A 24078-nucleotide genomic window follows, 5' to 3' on the forward strand; every position below is an offset into this window, starting at 1 on the left:
GAACCTTGGGCCACCTCCATTTCTCTCATATTCACAGTCCATGACCAATTTATCAGCCAATCCTTACAGATTCTATCTTAAAGCATCAATCTTCTCCACCATCATCCTGGTCCAGCCATCTATTGTGGCAGCCTCTCCCTTGGGCCCCTCTTCTTATCTTGAATCCCTGTAGGCTGTTCCCCACATGGGAGCCAGAGGACTCTGTTAAAATCTAAGTCACATGGAACTCTGCCCATGGATTCCACCTCATTCAGATCGGAAGCCAAAGTCCACACTTCTATCCTCCTCCTCTCTCCCACCTCATTCCCTACCGTTTTCCAACCTTCATCCAACTACACAAGCCTGCTTGCTGACCCTTGAACCCTCCAAGTTATGTGGTCATCTCAGTCTTTGTCTCTGTTTCTTCCTCTGCCTTGAATGCTCTGGCCAAGGGATCCCCATGGCTTGCAACACTATTTTTAGCTCTTTGCCTAAATGTTACTTTCTGGGAGATGTCTTCTCTTGACTATCACTGGACCAAATAGCAGCACTCCTTGTCCCTTCCCTGCTTTGTTTTACTCCATAGAAAATGCAGTTCTGCTTGACATTCTATATATTTATTTTAATCTATGTGTCTGTCTTCCTCACCAAGATATAAACTCCTTTGTTTTGTTCATTTCTGTACCCTCAGTACCTAGAACTGATTCTAGAAATGAAAGCTGCACCTTCTTAACCAAGACGCTATCCAAAGGAAAAAGGAGAATGATGGGAAGGATATAAAAAATGAAAGATTTGGTTGGGAAGATCCCCTGGAGAAGGAAATGGCAACCCACTCCAGTATTCTTGCCTGGAGAATCCCATGGAGGGAGGAGCCTGGTAGGCTACAATTCACCTGTCGCAAAGAGTTGGACACGACTGAGCTACTTAACTAACATTTATCAAGTGCCTATTATGTATAATAGTGAAAAAAGTTTAGCTACCTTATGTATGTATACTTTTGCATTTGTTTTTCTCAACAGTCTTGAAAAGTAGGCATTATCTTTGTTTTACAAATAGGGAAACTGAGGCTCAGTGCTGCAATGACTGACCCATCTAGAACTAAAGAGGAGTCACTTTTCTCCTTCAAGTTGTCATTCATTCAACATTCACCGACTATCTAATCCCTGTGTTTGTCTCTGGAGAACCTAGGACCTTCAAAACAGAAAGCTTGGAAGTTGAATTGTATTATTCATTAATGAGTTATAGGGTGAATTATACATGAATAGATTACATTAATGATTGTGAATTGTAATACATAATGTAAAGACCCTGATGCTGGGAAAGATTGAAGGCAGAAGGGAACGACAGAGGACGAGATGGTTGGCTGGCATCACTGACTCGATGGACATGAGTTTGAGCAAGCTCCGGGAGTTGGTGATGGACAGGGAAGACTGGCGTGCTGCAGTCCATGGGTCGCAAAGAGTAGGACACGACTGAGCGACTGAACGGAACTGAACACATCAATGTATTAATAATTAATACATTAATAATATGAATTATAATAACTAAAGCACGGGGGGGTGTTTTGATAGCGTCTGGGCTCAGGCCAGCGTCCTATTTTGGCTAAATCTCGGCGTCCGGGCGACCCACGGATACAATTAGCTGTTCAGAGACAGGATAGACCAATTCTCCACCGTCAAGCCTCCACTGGCCCCCAGAGGGCGCAGCGTCTCCCGAAGCTCCGCCCAAAGCGAGGCGGGGCCTGCTCATTCTGCACGCAGGCGCATAGTGAGCCTTGGGCTCTCGCAGCTGCTCATTGGTTCCTCTGTCCGCCGTGGGGGCGGGGCGGGGCCGTGAGAATGGCGTGCGCAGGCGCAGAACAGGCTTCGGGCGCGTGAGCGGTCCTGGGGACCGGAAGTTGAGGTGATCGCGGCGGTTAGCGAGGTGAGGGGGGTGGGGCGGCTGCGTGGGGCGGTGGTGGCGGCGACTGGAGTCCGATCGGGATCCGGGACAGCTTGGGAGCGGGCTGACGGGAACGGGGAGACCCCGAGATGAGGCAAGGTGTTGGAGGAAGCCGAGCAGCCGGGAGAAGCAGATGGAGATGGAGCTTGAGCGTTGCTAAGAGAACTGAGGGTCAGAGAGGTTGAAAGAAATGGAGGCACAAAAAGGAGTTTCGAGAAACTGAGGGACTGAGAGACGGGGAGGTTGAGAGAGGAGAGAAGGTGAAAACTGGAGAGATCGAGGGCGAGAGACTAATGGATCCGATGGAGAGAGGCTCGCAGGGTCCATGTGAGAAGTGTGATCGCACCGTGAACTTGGGAGATGTAAAGAAAGTAGAACGATGAGAGTGGAAACTAGGGTTTTGAGAAAAGTGTACATATGTGTGTGTACGGTGTATACGTATGCATATAAATATATATGAGTGATGTAGAGTAGTGCCTGATATGTGTCAGCCCTAGGTAAATGTTGGCTATTATTAGAGCTTCAAACTAGGAGACAAATTTTAGATGGAGAAATGAAGAGTCAGTGATGGAGAGAGAAGAAAACGGAGAGTCACCAAAAAAAAATTCAAACAAAATGAGAGATGAAAAACTGAAGAGGAGGAGTGGAATCAAATGGAGAAAGACAGTTGGAGAGAAAATCAGAGTGAAAAAAGAATCAGGGTGGGAGAGTATCAGAGCAATGAAAACAGTTGGGACCAGTCAAGGAGAGGGAAGAGAGGTAAGGGTGGCGAGCAAGATGGACCAGAAAGAAAGACAAGAGACCTGAAGATGGAGAGCCAGAGAGGAGAGAGAGGGAAGTAGAGAAAAATCTCTAAAAGCCTTGAGCCTAGGAAATACAGGCCAAGAGATGGTCAGAGGCACAGTAAGAGAGAAACTAGTCAAGCCAGGAAATCCAAAAGATAGCCTACGACTAGACTCCTTGAGAGCCTTAAGGATGCCCCCATTCTGGCCCACATACATACGTAAGGCAGTTAGCAGCCTGGGAGGAATGCTCCCCTCCATTTCATTGTCCCTGTCTTTTTCTGAGACTCACCGGCCCAGCATGGCAACAGACTTTCAAGGCCTTTTCCTTTTTGTTCCCTCCTAGACAGGAATTCCCTCTGAAGGTGCTATGGCATCGCCCAGCCCAGGTGTTTACCAGGAAGTGGTAGGCACTCCCCACAAGACTACTCTTTTATGGGTACAGCTCTGCCAGTCCACAGGTTCTTCAACTGGCTCTTACCTGGCTCTGATAATGCCCAGGGTTGGTCTGGGTCCCTCCGAGACTGCAGAGATAGAACCTCTGAACTCTGTTCTGTGGTGCCCCTTAGAGACTGACAGCTGGGTAGAAGAAAGCATTGCTAATAAACCAAGGCGAACTGTGGCCTTTTGAGTGTAAAATTCTTTCCAGGTTGTATGCCTGCGGTTCCTCTCACTGTTTTCTCTGTCAGTCATCGTGGAGAGAAAGCACTGGGCTTGTATGTCAGTTGCTGCTTAGCTTCTCAGTGTCGGGCTAGGTAATAAACATTGCAGTGTTTTGAGATGGGGATTGTTCCCATTTTACAGATGAAGAAACCCTCAAAGGAGTTAACTTGCACGTGGACACATATCTGGTAAATGATAAAGCTGAGGCTGAAATTCAGATCTACCTGACTGTGAAGTCTTTTACCATGGAAGGCTCAGGACCCTTTTGTCAATTTTTTTTTCACTAAAATTTTTTTTCTGTTTTGGCCATGCTACATGGCATGTGGGATTTTTAGTTCCCGGGTCAGGAATCTAACCTGTGCTCCCTGCATTGGAAGCGTGGAGGCTCAACCACTTGACTGCCAGGAAAGTCCCTTAGGACCCTTTGAAGATCATAAACTCCTTTAAGAATCTGAATGGTGGGCTTCGCTCCAGAAAATAGCATATACAAGGGGATGTGCTTCATTAGTTAGGAGTTACGCAGCTAAGAGAAACCAGGCCTTAAGCAAAAAGACATTTTCTTTTGTAGCAGTGAAATGGCCTTTTGGAAGGAACTCAAGCACTGAATGGTGTTGCCAAGCTTCTCCCCTGTCCCTCTTCCACTTCCCTCCTTGTGGCTGCTTGGTGACCATCCTTGTGTGTGCCTCCTTGTGCCCACATGCAGTCTTTTTAGGAAAGATTTCTAGGAAAAGACTAAGACCTGCTACAAACAGCTCCCTGCTTATATCATCCTTGCTTTGCCAACAGTAGATAAGCTTTTCTGTCTTAGCAGCCTAGTGTAAATTCCCGGGAAAGGCCCTGACTGTCTCTCCTTGGGTCGTGTGTCTACTCCTCAGACCAGTCACTGGTTAAAGGGGGAGTAGGGTACCATGATTGGCCAGGCCTTTGTCACTTGCCCAACCAATAGAAGCTCTCAGACTTATAGGCAGTGGAAACCATGTGGATTTCCAAGAAGGGCTACTCTCCCAAGGAAGGTGCATTTGTTTTTCAAAAAGAAAAAAAGCGGGTAGTGCCAGGCAGGCAAGAACAAACCATGCAACACTTGCAAAATCAAGCACTGAATTCCAAAGGGTTTCCGGGGATCCTGAAACTCAGCAGACCACACCTCTCTCGTGTTATGGTGTCTCATGACCAAGTTCTGCTGTTGACTGGCCATGTGACCTACATTTCTTCAGGTCCAAAATCCCCTTCCTGGGGATCCTTCCCTGACTCCCAAGCATGGTCAAGGAAGGCTCCTGCAGCCCCAGGCTTCCTTTCTTGCTGCCCCCATCTCTGGGTTGTCAGAGTCTGGTGGCAGGACCCCCTGTGGGCACTCAGTGTGGTCTTACCCATTGCTGTCCCTTCCCCTAGTCCAGTGCTTGCAGAACAGCAGGCTGTCAGTCAATGTGTCTAATAAATGACTGTCTTCTGGTTTTTTCCCCGCAAACATCCAGCGCCTGCAGCCCCAGGATGAACTTGTGTCCATCCCAGAGGTCACCGCAGGAGTCGTGAGGTGCCCTGTGCGTCACCAGCCTGACCCATGCCGCAGGCCATTTGCTCTGCCAACACCTGTGTCGACCCTGTAGCACCACTGAAGAGGAGATTAGCTCTTATAGAAGAAAGTGCTGCCTTGCAGGCACGGGCCTCTCACTGCAGGAAGTGGGGAATGTCCGAGAATATTTGGTCCAGGGGCTCAGAACTGAGGCCAGTTTTGTGACAGCCCTGGGATTGGCCACGGCATGCCGCCTCCCAGAACAAGGGAGGGCAGGGGTCCCCGGGACCGACCCCGGGCTCCCAGTCCTGAAGCGGCCCCGGAGACATGGGACTGGAACCGTCCCGAGACACGGTGCCTCTTCGAGGATGCCTTCTTCGGCGATGAGGATTATATCCAGCAGGGTTCCGAGGAGTGTCAGAAGTTTTGGACGTTCTTTGAACGCTTGCAGAGGTTCCAGAATCTCAAGACCACCAGGAAGGAGGAGAAGAATGCCAGGCAACCCAAGCACAGCCACCCAGCACTGGCTGACCTGCCTCGCACCTACGACCCTCGAGACCGCATCAACCTCTCCGTCCTCCGCCCGGCCCCTCGGGACTCTCGGGGGCTGGGCAGGCGCCTGCCCCCGGAGAGAGTGTCCGAGTTCCGCCGAGCCCTGTCGCACTACCTGGACTTCTGCCAGAAGCAGGCGTTTGGGCGACTGGCCAAACTGCAGCGGGAGCGGGCGGCGCTGCCCATTGCCCAGTACGGGCACCGCATCCTGCAGATGCTGAAGGAGCACCAGGTGGTGGTGGTGGCGGGGGACACAGGCTGCGGCAAGTCCACCCAGGTGCCCCAGTACCTGCTTGCCGCCGGCTGCAGCCACGTGGCCTGCACCCAGCCCCGGCGAATCGCCTGCATCTCGCTGGCCAAGCGCGTTGGCTTCGAGAGCCTCAGTCAGTACGGCTCGCAGGTAAGTGGGGCGGAACAGGCTTCCAGGTTTTCTTGCGTAACCTTGTGGGATAAGTTAGTATCGATAAGTTACGAAAACACTACCCTTTTACCTAGCAATACTTCTCCTAGAAATGTCTTTATAGATTGGCCTGGATATGGTCCAGATGACAAAGGCGCTAGCAATAGCCACTTTAGTACTGTAGAAAAATTGGAAATGCCTAAATGTTTATCAGTAAAGTCTTTCTCTAGGCAGTCAGAAAAAAGAGAATGGGGATGTTTCTTACTAATGATGTCTAGGGTTCTAATCCTGGCTCAACCACTTAAAAATTTTTATTGAGACTTCCCTGGCAGTCCAGTGGTTCAGAATCCACATTCCAACACAGGGAACTTGGGTTCTATCCCTGTTTGGGGAACTAAGATCCCACATGCTATGGTGCAACTAAGCCTAAGTGCCCTGACGAGAGAAACACATCTGAAATCGATGTGTGTACGATATAAGGTAGGGGTTAAGATATGTTTCCTCTCAATAACATTTTTTAGCCTGTTTACTTTGGATGACTGGCTGTGAGATGAGGGTAATAATAGTGCTTACGTTGTGTAGTAGTTGTGAGGATGAAATGAGTTGATATACATAAAGATTTAAAGTAGTTCCTGGTCCATAGAAGGGACTCGGAGAAAGGTTAATCATTACTGTTGTAATTAATTAGTATCATACATCAGGCTCCGTGCCAAGTACTTTATGTGCATTAGCACATGCAATTCTCAGGCCATCTAGAAGGAAAAAATATGTCTCCGGGATGGAATTGTCCAAAGTCGGCAGCACTAAGTGGCAGAGGTGACATTCGAACCCAAGCATGTTGGTCTCCAGGCTCTAACGTGGGACACTTACTCAGGTTTTCGATATGGGGAGGGTCAGGGGCTACGGGACAGGCCCAGGGTCCTCTCTGACCACCCCCTCCCACCCCCCACCCCCAGGTTGGCTACCAGATCCGTTTCGAGAGCACGCGCTCGGCGGCCACGAAGATCGTGTTCCTGACGGTGGGGCTGCTCCTCCGGCAGATGCAGCGGGAGCCCAGCCTGCCCCAGTACCAGGTGCTGATCGTGGACGAGGTGCACGAGCGGCACCTCCACAACGACTTCCTCCTGGGGGTCCTCCGGCGCCTGCTGCCCCAGCGGCCCGACCTCAAGGTCGTCCTCATGTCGGCCACCATCAACATCTCGCTCTTCTCCAGCTACTTCGGCAACGCCCCCGTGGTGCAGGTGCCGGGCCGGCTCTTCCCCATCACGGTCAGTGCAGCCCACGCCTCCCGCCGCCCCCCACCCCACCCCCCAACCCCCAGACTCCCCACCCGGTCCCTGGCCAACCTGGACTTGTTGCTTCTCTTCTCTCCTCTGTTCCCCATCCCTTTAATGACCTTCTCTGTCTCTCTTTGAAGTTTGTCTGTACTTATTGTTTGGCTGCTGCACTGTTGCAGGATTGCATGAGCTTCTCATTGCGGGGCTTCTCTTGTTGCAGAGCACAGGCTCTGCAGCTCGGACTCAGTAGCTCGGCGCATGGACTTAGTGGCTCCGTGGCACGCGGGATCATCCCAGACCAGGGACTGAACCCACGTCCCCTGCATTGGCAGGCAGGTTTTATCCACTGTGCCACCAGGGAAGTCCTCTCTCTCTCTTTTTTAAAGCTGCTGTTTTCTGGGCATTTGCAGTGTCCTGGGGAGAGTGCTAAGTTCTTATTAGAGGAGAGCCCCAAATTTAAAGGCACAAGTAACACAGACATTTTTCTTATCTAACAGAATAGAACCAGCTAGTCCAGGCTGGTCCAGGTTGATGGGCAATTCTGTTGCACGTGGTCATTCAGGGACCCAAGCTCCTCCTTTCTCATCGCTTTACCGTCTCACGGGGCAGGGTTTCTCGGACTCAGCACAGTTGATATTTTGGGCTGGATAATTCTTGGTTGTGCCCTACAGGGTGTTTATCAGCATCCCTCAGAACTGGCAGGGCCAGGACTTAAATCCTGCTCACAGATAGACATGGCACCGAGCCGGGTAGCTTCTGTTTGCCCTTCCAGATCTCCTGTGCCGTTCCCTACCTTCCTGTCTGCCCCGGCAGGCACTAACGGACCCCGCTTCCCGCGGCTTCTCCTTGGCCAGTGGGAAAGGAGAGGCCGCCCCCTCCCTCGAGGTCTGCAGTGGTCTGGGCCTCACACCCCCTTCCAGGACGCCTCTCCGCGCAGCCCTCTCCTTTATGGTTTCATAACCGCTCCCTCCTCTTGTTCTTTGGGGCCAAGGCTTGCTAACAGCTCTGAGGCTCCTAGCGGCAGGAAATGCAGTGTTCCTTGTGGTTTCTGGATCTCAGTGCCCATCAATCTTCTAAGTAGTCATTAAAAACAGCGAGGGCGCTTTCAGAGAAGTGATTGTGAGGGTTTTAATTCTGACTCCACCCCTTAAAATTTTGTTATTGTTGGAGTTATACTCGAACTACAAAAGATTTATGTGTATCACAAGTGTACAGCTCAATTAATTTTCACAAATTAAATATCTCAGCGGGGACGTTCCTGGCGGCCCAGTGGCTAAGACTCCGAGCTCCCAATGCTGGGGAGGCGTGTTTGATCCCTGATCAGGGAACTAGATCTCACATGCTGCAACTAAGACCTGGCACAGGCCAAATAAATTTAAAAAAAGTTTAGTTTTTAATCACAAGAAAAAAATTTTTTAAGTACTTGAATGGAGTCAGTATCTAGGTTAAAAGGCATGAAACATTACCAGCACCCCAGAAACCTCCTAGTTACCTTGATACTTTGTCCTTTTCTCACATCCTCTTCAAGCTGAATATTTGAGACAGTCTGTCCTCTTTCTGCTGCCTGGCTGGTCTGCGTCCTCTCCATCAGCCTGTAGCCCTCCCGCCCCCTTGTCACCTGGAGTGACCAGGTCTGCTCCTGCCTGGGGCCGTCTCCTTGCAGGTCGTGTACCAGCCGCAGGAGGCCGAGCCGACCACGTCCAAGTCCGAGAAGCTGGACCCGAGACCCTTCCTCAGGGTGCTGGAGGCCATCGACAATAAGTACCCACCCGAGGAGCGGGGCGACCTCCTGGTGTTCCTCAGCGGCATGGCGGAGATCAGCGCTGTGCTCGAGCCCGCCCAGACCTATGCCAGCCACACCCAGCGCTGGGTGGTGCTGCCGCTGCACAGCGCCCTCTCTGTGGCCGACCAGGACAAGGTGTGGAGTGCAGCCGGGCGGAGTTGGGCAGGGGGCGTCTCGCTGTGTAGCCCAGGAGGAGGGGCTGGGGCAGCTGACAGGACTGAGGCCACCCTGCGATCCCAGGCTGTGGGCTGCAGAGAGGGGCCGCTCACATCGTTTAGCTGGGGGAGGATGCGTCAGGGCGAGCTTCCTGATGAGGTGGGGGGCACTGGAGCTGGGCTTTGGCAGACAGGAGAATTTTGAGTAGAAGAGGAAGGAACGCAATCCAGGTTGGGGGAATTAGCTTGAGCAAAGGCCTGGATGGGGGAATCTGGGAGTTAGGTGCGGGGAAAGGTGAAGAGACTGCCTGCTTGGAATGGAAGGGTGCTGGGGGACAGGCCTCTGGGTCACTCTCGGTCTAACAAAGTACCCCAAGACCTGGCAGCATGGTCCCTGTTGCATTCACTGCCTCACATGGTTTCTGTCGCTCAGGAATCTGGGAGGAGCTTAGCTGGATGGTTCTGGCTCAGGGTCTCTCAGGAGGTCGTGGTCAGGTGTCAGCTGGGGCTGCTGTCATCTGAAGGCTTGACTGGGGCTGGAGGATTCTCTTCTGAGATGGAGCACTCACTCACATGGCTGGCTGTTGGTTGGGGGGCCTTTCTAGGGGGCTACTTGGGAGTTCTCACAGTGTGGTGGCCAGCTCTTCCCAAGAGACCAAAGTAGAAGCCACAGCATCTTTTATGACGTAGCTGTGGAAATCACAAACCATCACCTCTGCCCTGTTCAGAGGAACAGTACCAGGTGAGGCTGTGAATCCCATGAGGTGAGACTGCCCTGGCCATCCTGGAGGCTGACTGCCATAATCACCTCCAGGAGAGTCCCTTCAGGTCACATGTCATTTAGTGATTAAAGAAATAACCTTTGAGGGACCTCCCTGGTGGTCAGGTCCTGTGGTTAAGGCTCCATGCTTCCACTGCAGGGGACCCAGGTTCCACCCCTGGCTGGGGAACTAAGAGCTCACATGCTATGGGGTGCAGCCATAAAGTTAAAAAACAAAACAAAACACAGCCAAAAAGTAAAAAAAAAAAAAAGAAAGAAAAGGAAGAAACGACGTTTGAGCACCTCCTAGTGCTTCTCTTGCACCAGGGGGCCCCTTTGGGACACAGTGGGGGCTTCCCCTCAAGCTGCTGGTCTGCTGGGGGCTGGATGGGCATGTAATCAACGATTCTACAAGTAGTAGAGGAAAGCCTCGGATACTCTGACAGCAGAGTCTTGGTGGATTCAGGAAAGGCTTCCTGGGGGAAGGGACTTTGCAGATGGAGACCTGAGAAAGCCCCATTCTGGGACGGGGGCCAGGGAAACTCATGTTCCAACTACAGTGTGCAGAGCACTTGTTTTGTGCTGGGTGGTGTCTGAGCCACCCTGTCTGCCGGGTCCTGTGTCCCCATTCGACAGCTGCAGAAACTGAGGCGTAGGCACTCAGACAGTCACATGATTGGCAGGGCCAGGCTGTAGAACTCGGTAATCTGGTATCAGAGCCCACGCTCTGAACCAGCTGTTGGCAGACTTTCTGTGGAGAGGGCGGAACCTTCAGGTTTTATGGGCATATGGTCTTTGTCGCAGCTACCCTGCTGTTACAGCTAGAAAGCAGCCGTAGACTCCCCAGGTGAGGCTGTGCTCCATTAAATCTGATCCACAGAAACAGGTCACAGGGTGGATTTGGCGCACAGGCTGTAGTTGCTGACTGCCACTCAACCGCTGTGTCTGACTGTCTCTTGGGTCCATGAGAAGGGCTTGTGCAAAGGGCCTGGGGTGAGAGAAAGACAGGGCAGCTGGGAAACTACGCGCAGAGTGGCTGGGTCCAGATTGTGAGGGGGGAGGCCTGGGACCAGGGAGGTGGACAGGGTAGACCACCAGGGGCTTAGAAGACCCATGTAGGCCTGGACTTTGTCCTGAGGGCACGGGGGGATCTTGGGAGGGTTCTGAGCAAGGTGGCGGGCAGTTCTGTTTGCTTTAGCAGATCCCTCGGTTGGATGTGAAGGGTGGACGGCAGGGGTAAGAGCAGAGACCAGGGAGGAAGCTGGAGCAGGATCTGGCTGGGAAAGGATAGGCATGGACCAGGGCAGGGGCTGTGGGTTTGGGGATATTCAAGGGGATCGGCTGTGGCTGGATGGGTGAGGAGAGATGAACACCCAAGACGGCCCAGGTTCTGACCCCAGTGATGCAGTGCATGAGATGGGGGCCCAGGGAGGAAAGGGTTTGGTAGAAGGTGCTTAGGCTGTTTGAGATGTACGACTGTGAGGTCCCATGGGAGGTCCAGGAGGCATCCAGGAGGCCCCTGGACACGGGGGTCAGTGAGTGCCATGTTAGTTGTGCAAAGAGCCTGGGTGGGGTAGGACAAAGACAAGGCCCCAAGGCCACTTCTTGGCCGTCCCCCAGGTATTCGACATGGCCCCCCCTGGAGTCCGGAAATGCATCCTCTCCACCAACATCGCTGAGACCTCGGTCACCATTGATGGGATCCGCTTTGTGGTGGATTCTGGTAAGGGCGCCCCCTGGCTTCCCCCAGGACCTGGCGCGGTGTGGGCTTGGAGATGTGCACGTGTGGTGAGGGAGCTCCACTCAGAGGCAGGGGGTGGTAGCGTTTAGGGCTGTGGAGAGTGGTGGCGTCTCAGTCTCGTCCAGGCCGGCCAAGCTTGCCCCTGCCTCAGGGCCTTTGCACTTACTGTTGTCTCTGCTGAGAGCTGTCTTTCCCCCAGATATCCACACGGCTCACTCCCTCACCTCGTTTCAGGACGTGTGCAAATGTCTCCCCAGTAGAGAAGCCCCCCTTGTCCACGTTATCCCAGTGATCTCCTTTCACTGCCACCTCCCTCATGAGGCTTTATTTTTCTTCATAGTGTGGGACATTATATTTTATATCCCAGCTAGACTCTTTTCTGAAAAGTCAGCATAGCTTAGTGGTGAGGAGACACTGGAACCAGCCTGGCCAGGTACCTTGCTGGCTGTGTGACCAAGGTCTGACACTCTCAGTGGGTCATTTTGTTCATTTGTAAATAATAATAATAAATAATAAAGTAAGAACACCTCCTTCAGGTTGTGAGGATTAGAAGAGTTAATGTATTTGGGGGCTGAGGCCAGCACCTGGCACAGGGTGAACAAATGCTCAGTAAATGTTAGCAGTTACCTTACTGTTTGAATCTGGTACCATCGATGAGAAAAGACAAGGAAATGGCAAACCACTCTAGTATCCTTGCCTGGAAAAGGCCACAGACAGAGGACCCTGGTGGGCTTCAGTCCATGGCGTTGCGAAGAACTGGGCTTGAGTGAGCGACTAACGCAGACATCATTTTATGTACTGTTAGAAAATGCTGTCTGTTAATCAGTGACATGTCACTAATTTTAAGGTGCCTTCCATTTTGAGAGACAAAAAGTGTGAAAAAAGCGTGGTCTTCAGTTGATGAAATCTGGTGTTCTGTTCAGCCCGTGAGTGAAGGGACTTTGTTTTGCCCACAGCCGTGTCCCTAGTTCACGGTACAGTGCCCGGCACCTGTGCATGTGTGCTTAGTACCTCAGTCGTGTCCGACCCTTTGCGACCCCGTGGACCGTAGCCCGCCAGGCTCCTCTGTCCGTGGGGATTCTCCAGGCAAGAATACTGGAGTGGGTTGCCATGCCCTCCTCCAGCGGATCTTCCCAGCCCAGGTCTCCTGCATTGCAGGTGGATTCTTTACCATCTGAGCCATCAGGGAAGCCTGGCACCTAGTAGGTGTTCATAAACTTTGTTGGATGACTGAATCTCTGAATAAAGAAGGGCTTGAAGAAGTACATGAAAAGATGCAAGAATGAAGAAACTGAAGAATACATTAACAGGATGGGAGAGGGGGGCCCAAACTAAGCTTGGGATAGTGTTACTGGAACAGTTCTAAGTGAGGTGGAGGGCCAGGCACGTGGAGGGCCCACGTGGGTCCTGCACACACCTTCCCTTCCCTTCCTGCTCCCCTGCTGCCCGCCCAGGGAAGGTGAAGGAGATGAGCTACGACCCACAGGCCAAACTGCAGCGGCTGCAGGAGTTCTGGATCAGTCAGGCCAGTGCTGAGCAGCGTAAGGGCCGGGCGGGCCGCACGGGCCCCGGCGTCTGCTTCCGCCTCTATGCTGAATCGGACTATGATGCCTTCGCCCCCTACCCTGTCCCGGAGATTCGGAGGGTCGCCTTGGATGCATTGGTGCTTCAGGTAAGGCAGGGGGTGCGGAGAGGAGACTGGATCCTGAGCGCTGGTGCCAGAGAGGGATCCAGGAGATATTCAGACAGGGCTTCAGGGCCAGGAAGGGGAGGGTGGGCCCGGCCACAGAGGAGAACTCACTCCTTCCAAATGTCAGATCCCGCATTGGGGTGGGAACTGTTCCCCCTAGTCCACAGGGTCATGGGAAGAAACTGGTGACTCAAGCAGAGTGTTTTCAGCTGAAACAGAAAACCCATCAGGAAGTGGCTTTTTCCTTTTTTTTAGGAAGTGGCTTTTAAAACGGGGGTTTCTCAATGTGCTTTATGTCATGGCTTGTATCTCAGTACTTAGTTTTGCTTAGACTAGGCTGCTGTGATGAACAGACCCACTTACATAACCGCCAACACAGCAGAATGCTAGTCCTTGGATTGGTGGGTAGTTTCCTTTATTCAGGTGTTTAGTCACTAAGTCATGTCTGACTCTTCTGCTGCCCTATGGACTGTAGCCCGCCCGGCCTCTCTGTCCATGGGATTCTTGAGGCAAGAATACTGGAGAGGGCTCCCATTTCCTTCTCCAGGGGATCTTCCCAACCCAGGGATTGAACCCGCGTCTCCTGCATTGGCAGGTGGATGCTTTACAGCTGAGCCGCCGGGGAAACCCTTATTCAGAAACCCAGGCCTTTTCCCTCTCGTGGCTCCATCATCTCCCCAGGGCCTTCGTCATTTGTGTCAGCCCGTGAGGGGGACAGAGCGTGGGACTTGGGTTTGGGAGGGGGAGGGTGGATGCACAAGTGATGTGCCTCCCTTCCACTCACCCCGGTGAGAGCTTACGGCCATGTCTCGCTGCAGGGGAGGCTGGGAAGTGTAGTCCCGTGCTCAGGAAGAAGCAGAGAAGGACAGTGGGCGGCACGTGCCACGGGCTCACACGTGCCCAGGCTGGGGAGTGACTTGAACCAGCCCCCTTCCTGCACACCGATAGTCTGTATTTGTTTGATTTCCTTTGGAAAAAGTGCCAGTTCTGACCCCCTTCTTGGAGTTCCTGACTCATATAACCTGCTGTTTGGAAAATATTGGCTTGAACAAAATTTCACATAATGAGAAGCCTTAAGATAAGGAGGTTACAGCCTTGGTTGTTTAAATAGATTGGTGATGTCATACAGGACCATTTTTTTTAAATTTATGTATTTATTCATAATTTTTATTTTAGGGCTGTGCCTCATGGCATGTGGAATCTTAGCTCCCCGACCAGGGAGTGGACTTGTACCCCTTGCAGTGGAGGCTTCCCTGGTGGCTCAGCTGGTAAAGAACCCACTTGCAACGGAGGAGACCCTGGTTCGATTCCTGGGCCAGGAAGATCCCCTGGAGAAGGGATACTCACTCCAGTATTTTTGGGCTTCCCTGGTGGTTGAGACAGTAAAGAATCCACCTGCAATGTGGGACACCTGAGTTTGATCCCTGGGTTGGGAAGATCCCCTGGAGGAGGGCATGGCAACCCACTCCAGTATTCTTGCCTGGAGAATCCCCACAGACAGAGGAGCCTGGCGGGCTACAGTCCATGGGTTCACAGAAAGTTGGACATGGCTGAGCAACCAAACACAGCACAGCCCCTGCAGTGGAAGCTCAGAGTCTTAACCACTGAACCGCCAGGGTTTTTTCTAGCTTTCCAACCTCAGCTTAGCAGCAGCTCTCCTAATAACAGTAATGATGATGATGACGATGATAGAAAATAATTTTACCTAGTATTTCTCACGTGCTGGGCTCTGTTCTAAGTTACATATATAACTGTTTTGATCCTCACACAACCTCTGTGCAGTAAGTGAGCTCCTTCCAGTTTGTGGATGAGAGAAAAGATGCACAGAGAGGTAAAATACCTTGATCCATGTGGCACTGCTGGCCAGGGGCAGAGCCTGGACTCATTGGAGGCTCTCAGGCTCCAGAGCCTGCCTCGTGGATGCCCCTTCACTTCGGTAGCCACAGGCAGCACCTCCTCCTCCTCTACCTGTTTGGCAGCAGAAGCGATGAACTGCCCTTCTTTGTGGGTCTCATTTTTTTAAAGTAGTTTTATTTCTAGTTTTGGCTGCGCTGGGTCTTTGTTGCAGCATGGGGCTTGTCTCTCGTTGTGGCGCTGGGGCTTCTTGCGGTGGCCTCTCTTGTTGCAGAGCAAGGGCTGCAGGGCTCTCGGCGTCAGTAGCTGTGGCTCCCCGGCTCTACAGCGCAGGCTCAGTAGTCGTGGCTTAGTTGCTCTGGGGCAGGTGGGATCTTCCCGCACCAGGGATCGAGCCAGTGTCTCCTGCATTGGCAGGCAGGTTCTTTACCTCTGAGCCACCAGGGAGGCCCCTGTGGGTCTTGTTTTTTTAAGGCCATGGGAACTTTTCCAGACGCCCTGGCCAGTCTCCCATCCTGCCTTACTGGTGGAACTGGGTCACGTGTCTACCCTGTGACCTGTAATTGACCTGTAATTGTCCAGGAGGAAGGGAGGGCATTGCCTGACTGGATCAGAGCAATGATTCGAGTCCCAGTTGCATGTTGGAATCATTGGAGTGCCTAAAAAGTCAAAATCATCCATGCTTTATCCTCCCACCCAGAATTCCTAATTTGAAGGTCGTTTAACAAGTGTTAGCGGTCTGCCAGACAGCACCAGGGCTTGGTAACCAGGGAGGATGGTGGGATGGCTTGAGGGCTGGATGGCCTAGAACTTCTGGTGGCCTCCAGATCAGGGCCAGGGGAGAAGTCACTTCACCCAGAGACCTTGGCTGAGCCCCCGGCTCTGAGCTTTGTCCTTTCTCAGAGTCACGTGAGCCGCCACGCCAGCCTTACCTTCATCCCCTCTCCAGAGGGGTGCTGTTTCCCCTGAGCCGTGCCAGGTCTGGTGATGCGTACAGACTTCACCTCTTCCTCCCCACGAGTCCCTCTGTGCCACTGAACTAATCAGGATGCTCTTGTTGAAAGCAAAAGAAACCTGACTCAAGCTGTTGTATTCAGAAAAGGGGATTTTATGGATTTGTGAGTCCATGTTGGGAGAGGTCAGGCTTAGGAAAAATAAAGGATTTCTCCATCGGCTGTGGATTGGCTGATACCCAGGCAGTGGGAAAAATAACCTTAGCTGCTCGAGGCTTCCACCCTGGCCCCTCAGAACCAGAGTGGGTGCAGGAGCTCCTCTCTCTCTCAGCTCCAGGTTGCAAAGTCCCAGGGAAGGATTCTGATTGGCCCAGCTCAGGTCACATGCTCATCCCTTTGTCAGTTGCTGTGACCAGGGGCTGAGAAACCTCAGATGGTCCAGCTTAGATCGTGTGCTTGCCCTGTGGCCAGGGTCTGGGAGAAGAGCTGCTTGGTGGACAGACAGATAATGGCCCGCCTTGTCCATTTCTGTACAGTGAGCCTTGGCATTGGATGTATTTTAAAAATTTATTTATTTGTTTTTAATTGGAGGATAATTGCTTCAAAATATTGTGTTGGTTTCTGCCATATGCCAACATGAATCAGTCATAGGTACACACATGTTCCCTCCCTCTGGGCATTTTGAAGTGTCACAGGTTTGTGATCCCTGAGTCCCCCAGTATCCCCAGTGGCTCCTGTGTTGCCCATTCCTGAGGGGGTGTGACTGTCATTCCAGATGAAGAGCATGAGTGTGGGGGACCCCCGAACCTTCCCGTTCATCGAGCCCCCACCACCAACCAGCTTGGAGACGGCCATCCTCTACCTCCGGGACCAGGGGGCGCTGGACAGCTCAGAGGCCCTCACCCCCATCGGGTCCCTGCTGGCGCAGCTGCCAGTGGACGTCGTGATTGGTAAGGACCACTGCCCCCCGGGGGTGATCACTGAGGGTCCTGAAAATGGGTGTGGGACGACGCTCACTCTCTGACCTGGAGGCAGGGTGTCCTGTCTCTGGGCCCCGTCCATTTATTCACAAGTCCTCTGTGCCACACACAGTTCTAGCACCAGGGTTACAGCAGTAAACAAAACAGATGCTTCTTTCCTGTGCCCAGCCCAGCCCCAGCGTCACCCTGGTACCCGCTTTCCTGTGGTTATAAGGATGTCAAAACTGCCAGCCTCTTCCTCTTACTCATCCCTGAGTCATCCCAGCCCCTCCCAAGGAGCTTGCTAACTGAGGCATATTCATCTTCATCTTGCCCAATTTTCCTGACTCAGGACATTCTGCACCTACCAGTTAACTATCCACGGCCCAGAGAATAGTCCCAGCTGAGCTTTGCCACCTGGGGCATCATTTCCCAAGTGTGGTGCTCAAGGGAGCTTGCTGCCTTTGTCAGCGTTAAAGTCCCCATCCTTGTGACACGCTAGACCAGCAATATGGGCGTCAGGCTGGGTACCACCCACCCCGAGGGCCACCCACAGCCATGCAAGTGGTTATTTCTGTTTGTGTTAGAAGAGGACAGGGCTAGTGCGAGAGTCGGATCTGAGAGGAAAGAGAATGTTCTGTGAGCCTTTGCTGTATGCCAGTGTGGGAGACTCCGTGGCCCGTATTTCATCTTCATCTGGTGAGGGTAGGCCCTCCAGGCGTCCCTGTTGTACAGATGAGGAAAACAAGGCTCAGAGAAAGTGCATCACTAGCTCGCCAGGGAGGCACGCCCCAGCCAGGCTGGCACCGTCGGTCCCCGGGCTCTGCTGGAAGGGAGGCACAGATGACGCGATGCTGGGCCCAGGTGGCTCATCACCAGTCTTCCTCCGTGCCAGTAAGCTCCCAGTGCTTCACAGGTGAAACAGTTCATGCTCACAGCACGTAGACCCTGCTGTTAGCCCGTTTCACAGATGGAGACACAGGCACCGAGAGGTGGAGGGACTTGCCCGAGGTGACAGAGCTAAGCTGGACAGCCTTGTTTTTCTGCCCATCTTTATCTTACGAGGCTAGCTGTGTAACAGGAACTTTTTGGAAAGGTGGGCAGGGGAACAGTGAGGATGAGTCAGGTTACTGACCTCTGGGCAGGTGGAAGCAGTCTTTCATCACACTGGGAGCTGATTCTGGGTGTGATTCTGTCCCCCTGGCTCCTGAGGCCCTCTGGGGGTGAGCTGGAGGGTGGGTCAGGGGTCCCCGAGGAGTGAGGAATGCCGTCGGGCGCCCAGGAAGCTCAGCGCTGGTCCACCCCCAGGAAAGATGCTGATCCTGGGCTCCATGTTCCACCTGGCTGAGCCCGTGCTCACCATCGCCGCCGCCCTCAGTGTCCAGACGCCCTTCACCCGCAGTGCCCAGAGCAACCCCGAGTGTGCGGCGGCGCGGCGGCCCCTGGAGAGTGACCAGGGCGACCCCTTCACGCTCTTCAACGTCTTCAACACCTGGGTGCAGGTGAGCGTGGCAGCACCCTTCCTCCGGCCCAGCCGCCTGGCTGTCATTCTCACGGAGTCAGGGCTTTGTGCCCCACCTTCACCCCAGGGAGGACCCCTGAGGCCCCTGCAGACCGGGCTTGCCTGGGGAGAACCCCAAATCCACTTTTCATGGGACGAGCACGTGCTGAGGGGAGCCTGGAGTCTCTAAGCACTGACTAAAGCCAGTGCTGTCTGGCTTTTCAGATGCCTTAGGGGGTGTCTGTGTGTTGAACACATGTTCCCTGACCAGGCCTGGTCCTGTCCTGAGCTGTGCTAGGGACCCGGTGGTGACTAAACTTACTTGGCCCTGCCCTCTTGCAATTCCCAGTCCAGCACAGAGAGGCAGACCGTCCCTGGACAGTGACCATCCAGAATGGGCTGCAGTGGGGAGTCCAGGGGGCTCAGAGAGCCCCAGAGGGCTGTCTGACCCTGTGTAGTCTGGGAGGACTTCCTGTAGGAGGAGGCATTGGGGCTGAGACCTGGAAGAAGGAGGGCAGGTGTTGCTGAGGGAGGGCTCCCGCCAGCCTCACATCTTCCCAGCGGCTGGTATTGTGGCTCCTCTGGGTGCTGGGTCAGCACCCGCACCCCTTTGCTCAGCTGGTCAGGCGCTGACCTCCTGGGGTCTGGACCTCCACTCAGGTGAAATCTGAACGGGGCAGAAACTCACGCAAGTGGTGCCGCCACCGGGGCATCGAGGAGCACCGGCTGTACGAGATGGCCAACCTGCGGCGCCAGTTCAAGGTGAGGCCTGGGAGGAGGGGTGGGGGCCGGCCCCCCTGCGGAAGGCAGCCAGGAGCAAACTTGGGGCATGGGTGTGGGGAGGAGAGGGAGAGTATGCGTGAACACCCTCCATAGCGTGGCATCGCTTCTTTGACAGCATCATCAGAGCCCCTCCCCACACCCACCTCCCCCACCATCACATGGCTAGGTGTGGGGTGGGGTCAGGGCACAGGGGTGAAAATCCAGGAGGGCTTCCTGGAGGGGTGGACAAGGTCTGCCGTCACGAGTCACATCCTCGCGAAGAGCCTCGTTCTCGAGCTGGGGTGCTGAGGTGGCCGCGCAGGCCACGTGCTGGGAGGTGTGGAGCACGGGCTCTAGGGCGGGTGGGCTTCCGTAGTGGTGGTTGGAGGCACCATCAGGAGCGGGACACCTCAGCCGTGAGTCTGAGCTCCGCTGCTTGCTGGCAGTTCAACCACGGGCAAGTTACTGGGCCTCTCAGGGCCTCAGCTTCTCCCTCAGCAAATGGGGAAGCAAAAAATAGCCCTGCCTCCAGCATTCCCGTGAGGACTGAATGAGTTATACATTGCAGTTTTTTTTATATCTGCTTTATTCGTTCGTTTGGGCTGTGCTAGGGCTTCACTGCTGAGTGCAGTCTTTCTCTAGCTGCTGCGAGCGGGGCCACTCTCTGGTTGCAGTGCCCAGGCCTCTCACTGCCGCGGCTTCCCTTGTTGTGGAGCGCAGGCGCTAGGGCGGGTGGGCCTCAGGAGTTGTGGCTCTGGGCCTAGTTACTCTGCAGCATGTGGGATCTTCCCGGACCAGGGAGCGAACTGACGTCCCCTGCATCGCATGGTGGATTTGTAACCACTGGACCACCAGGGAAGCCCTGCAATTTTTATTGTTATTATTAAGATGTGGTTCTACAGGTCGTTTGTGTCCTTAATATTCCACAGGCATCTTTCCCTTCGAGCACAAAAAAGCTCTGGTGCTGGGGAATTCTAGCCCCGGGTTGTGTGGCATGCCATGGAATGAAAGTAAAACAGCCTCTGAGGTAGCCATTCCCCTTGGCTGCAGACCTCGGAGTGTGCGTTACCACCAAGGCCTCCCATGCGTTAGTGGGTCCCCACGTTCAGACATCCCCGTTGTGCTTGACATCATCTCTCAACATCTCTGACTTTCTAAAGAGTGGTGGTTCAGCCTTCGTTGGGCCCAGATGCTGAGAAACAGAAGGAAAGTGGGGGTGCTTTTCCTTCTCTCACTCTCTGTGTCCCATCAGATAACCTGCCTATTCTCACTGGTTGGGGCTCGATGAGAAACAGGGCCAATCCAGTAGGGTCCCTGGGACGCCCTTTCTGGAGGCGTGGGCAGGAGGCCTCTCAGGGGTGTTGGAATCACGGGGAGGGTCCATGATGTCTAGATCCCACACCCCACTGCCCGCCCCCCGGCCCTGGAGGTTCTGATTCAGCCGTTCTGGGTGGGGCGCAGGTCTTGGCGTTTGTTCATTTATTTGCTTTTGACTGTGCAGGGTCTTCGCTGCTGCGTGGGCTTTGCTCTGGTTGCAGCGAGCGGGGGCTGCTCTCGGGTTGCGGCGCGCAGCCTTCTCGTTGCAGTGGCCTCTCGCTGCAGAGCACGGGCTCTAGGGTGTGTGGGCTCAGTGACTGCGGCTCCCGGGCTCTAGAGCGCAGGCTCAGCAGTTGTGGAGCAGAGGCTTAGTTGCTCCGAGGCATGTGGGACCTTCCCGGACCGGGGATCGAACCTGAGTCTCCTGCACTGGCAGGCGGGTTCTTTACCACTGAGCCACCAGGGAGGCCCCGGTATTTGTGACAACTTTCCGGATGATCCCAGATGCTGCTGCCGCGACTGGCCAAAGCGCCACGCTCCGAGAAGCATTTTAGTGTAGGAACCTCATGGGGCTGGTGCAGGCCTGGAGGGGCAGGTGGGCATGTAACCAGAGCCCGGGGACAGCTGGGTGGAGAGGGCGTGTGACCTGAGCCCCCAGAGAGGACCCTGAATGGTAACGATCGCCCAGCCTCCTCCCTCCTGTCCCCCGGCCTGGGTGTTCCGTTGGCCAGCGATGAAGACAGTTCTCTTTTCTAGAACAGTCACATGCCCAGCAACATGTAAAGAGTTGTTGTCTTTAGTTCCCTGACCAGGGATGGAACTTGGGCCCTGGCAGTGAAAGTGCCAAGTCCTAACCACTGGACCACCAGGGAATTCCCAGAGAGTGGTTCTCATATAGCCCCTTTCAGTCCCAGCTGGGAGTTCCCAGGAGGGTCCCCGTTTGTCATTTGAGCACAAGGGTGGTTCTAAGGGTGAGGTCACGTGCCAGCCAGCTGCAGGCCCCCAACTGGAAAGTGCATCTGGGCCCAGAGTGCACCTGACTGTGTCCCTCACTCGGGCTCCATCCTCCCCCAGGAGCTGTTGGAGGACCACGGGCTGCTGGCCGGGGCCCGGGCCCCGCAGCCGGGGGACAGCTATAGTCGGCTGCAGCAGCGGCGGGAGCGCCAGGCGCTCTACCAGCTGAAGCGCCGGCACGAGGAGGGTGCGGGGCGCAAGCGAAAAGTGCTGCGAGTCCAGGACAACCAGGACGGCTGGTCCAGCGACGAGGACCGGGGTGACTCAGCCTCCCAGGGGGCCAGCGACAGCGTGGACATCCAGGTGGGGCACCATGGGGTGGTCTGGGGCCTGGGGCGGTGGGGATGGCATTTATCAGAGCGGGGACTCCTCATCTCAGGAGGTAGGTTTCCGTGGACAGGTGTCTACCAGACCCCTGGGATCCCCAGACTCCAGTAGCAACCCCTTGGGCGGTGGGGAGGGCCTCAGGAACCCACCTTCCCCTGTGTTCCACCCAGGATGTGAAGTTTAAGCTCCGGCACAATCTGGAGCAGCTGCAGGCGGCCGCTAGCTCGGCCCAGGCCCTGACTCGGGACCAGATGGCCCTGCTCAAGCTAGTGCTCGGCCGGGGCCTCTACCCGCAGCTCGCCGTCCCTGACCCGTTCAACAGCGGCCGCAAGGACTCAGACCAGGTGTGTCTCCTTCCCATCTGTGTCTTGTCATCTGTCATCCCTTCCCAGTGCCTGCTCTGTGCTGGGGTTACAGCAGTGACCGAGGCAGCCCTGGCCCTGTCCTTGTGGGGTGCAGTCTAATGATGGGGGCAGGGGAGAGACTCATGCCCAGACAGTGACCCAGAGTGGGATGGGGACCCAGGGGCTGAGAGAACAGGGGGACCTGATCAGCATGGGAGGGAATCAGGGAGAGCTTCCTGGAGGAGGGAGTTTTGAGTTGAGATGAGGAGGCGGGAACCTGGCAACGGAAAGAGCAGGTCTGAGCCTCGGTCCCCTGGCATCCGCCTTCCACTCCTCTAGATCTTCCACACCCAGACCAAGCAGGGCGTCATGCTGCACCCCACCTGCGTCTTCGCCAACAGCCCCGAGGTGCTGCACACGCAGGAGCAAGCCGCCAAGGGCAGCGATGGGAGCCGAGGTACTGGGAGCCCCGGCGGGGGTGGGGGAAGCCTTCTGTTGGGGGTGTGAGGGGGCACAGTGATCTTGGGGTGCCGCTCGCCGTCGGGGGTTAGCCCTCCATCAGGGGTGTGGGGGCACAGTGATCTTGGGGTGCCGCTTGCCGTCGGGGGTTACCCCCTCACACCTCCCACACTCCGCCTTCCCTGGGGCTGCTGACCTGGGACTTGCAGGTCCCTGGAGCCACACCTGGCTGGGTGGCCTTGGGGGGTCCACCCCTCTCTCTGCCGAGCCTCGCCCTCCCCATGCAGTGCTGGCTGCCCGGCGCCTGTCCCAAGGCCTGAGGTTTGCGCCGTTAGAGCAGCGCCTGAGGAGCTCAAGGGAGCTCCGTGAACCTCAGGGCTTGGTCCTTCTCAGGGCGAGTGGTCCCCCAGCCTGCGTTCAGGCAGTTGCGTTCTGTCTACCTTCTAGTGGGATCCAGGCCAAGAGGTGGCCTCTGCTGAGGCTGCACTCAGGCCAGGCCGGTCTGCAGGGGGCGCCCTTGCCCAGGTGCAGGCCCTGCAGTCAGGTGAGGGTTTCACGCCTTCCGTGTTGTGTGCTTTGTCTGAGCACTGAAACACAACTCATCCTTCTCTTGTTTGTAAAGGGAGTAACACACTGCGTTAAAATGGCAAATACTAACCCCACAAGATGAAGTTCATGATTTTAAACACCAAAGATAGAATTTGAAATTTTCTCGCTCATCTTTTTCTTTGTAAAAAAATTTATTTATTCGTTATGAAGGAGAATTGCTTTACAGTGTCGTGTTAGTTTCTGCCATACATCAACACGACATTTTTTTTTAATGTTTATTTATTTGTTTGACTGCACTGGGTTTTAGTTGAGGCATTTGAACTCTTAGTTGGGCCGTGTGGGATCCATTTCCCTGACCAGGGATTGAACCCGGGCCCCCTGCATTGGGAGCTCAGACTTTTAGCCACTGGACCACCAGGGAAGTCCCTCTAATCTTTAAGTTGCATAAATTCCTAGTCAATTTATCCTCTTCCTATTACAGTAAGTCCCCTGCATAGGAACAAGTTCCGTTCCAAGAACATGTTCATAAGTCCTATTTGTTTACAGGTCTTAACACAGCTAGGACCCATCTAACAGTCAGTTATGCAATACTGTAATAGGTTTATAATATGTTCGCATCTTTGAAAGTTTGCAGCCTGGAGGTTTGTATGTAGAGGGCTTACTGTACATTGTTTTTCTCCTTTTTAAAAACTGGTTTTATTTGCTTATTTTATTTTGGCTGTGCTGGGTCTTTGTTGCTGCACAGGCTTTTCTCTAGTGGTGCGCAGGCTTCTCGTTGCGGCTCCCAGCCTCCAGAGCACAGGCTC

General features: G+C 54.2%; 1 protein-coding gene and 1 non-coding gene across 3 annotated transcripts in view; one reads left to right on the forward strand and one right to left on the reverse strand.

Annotated features, from left to right (window-relative positions):
• Positions 1-1859: 1859 nt before the first annotated feature.
• DHX34 (DExH-box helicase 34) overlaps positions 1860-24078 on the forward strand; it is a 31025-nt gene continuing 8806 nt past the window's right edge. For both annotated transcript variants that reach the window (XR_008200895.1, XM_052656029.1), the window contains exons 1-12: positions 1860-1902; positions 4838-5827; positions 6784-7095; positions 8768-9022; positions 11423-11525; positions 12998-13215; positions 16816-16990; positions 18308-18501; positions 19161-19262; positions 21654-21896; positions 22091-22264; positions 22604-22721. Coding sequence is in view for 1 of the 2 variants with exons in the window: in XM_052656029.1 (XP_052511989.1) it covers positions 5123-5827; positions 6784-7095; positions 8768-9022; positions 11423-11525; positions 12998-13215; positions 16816-16990; positions 18308-18501; positions 19161-19262; positions 21654-21896; positions 22091-22264; positions 22604-22721 (2599 nt within the window). In the remaining variant the exon portion in view is untranslated. The remainder of the gene's footprint in view (positions 1903-4837; positions 5828-6783; positions 7096-8767; positions 9023-11422; positions 11526-12997; positions 13216-16815; positions 16991-18307; positions 18502-19160; positions 19263-21653; positions 21897-22090; positions 22265-22603; positions 22722-24078) is intronic.
• On the reverse strand, positions 21380-21451 carry TRNAE-UUC (transfer RNA glutamic acid (anticodon UUC)). Its single transcript has one exon. It is a non-coding gene; the product is annotated as a tRNA-Glu (tRNA).

The sequence above is a fragment of the Budorcas taxicolor genome, chromosome 18, assembly GCF_023091745.1.
Source record: "Budorcas taxicolor isolate Tak-1 chromosome 18, Takin1.1, whole genome shotgun sequence".
NCBI classification, from domain to species: Eukaryota; Metazoa; Chordata; class Mammalia; order Artiodactyla; family Bovidae; genus Budorcas; species Budorcas taxicolor.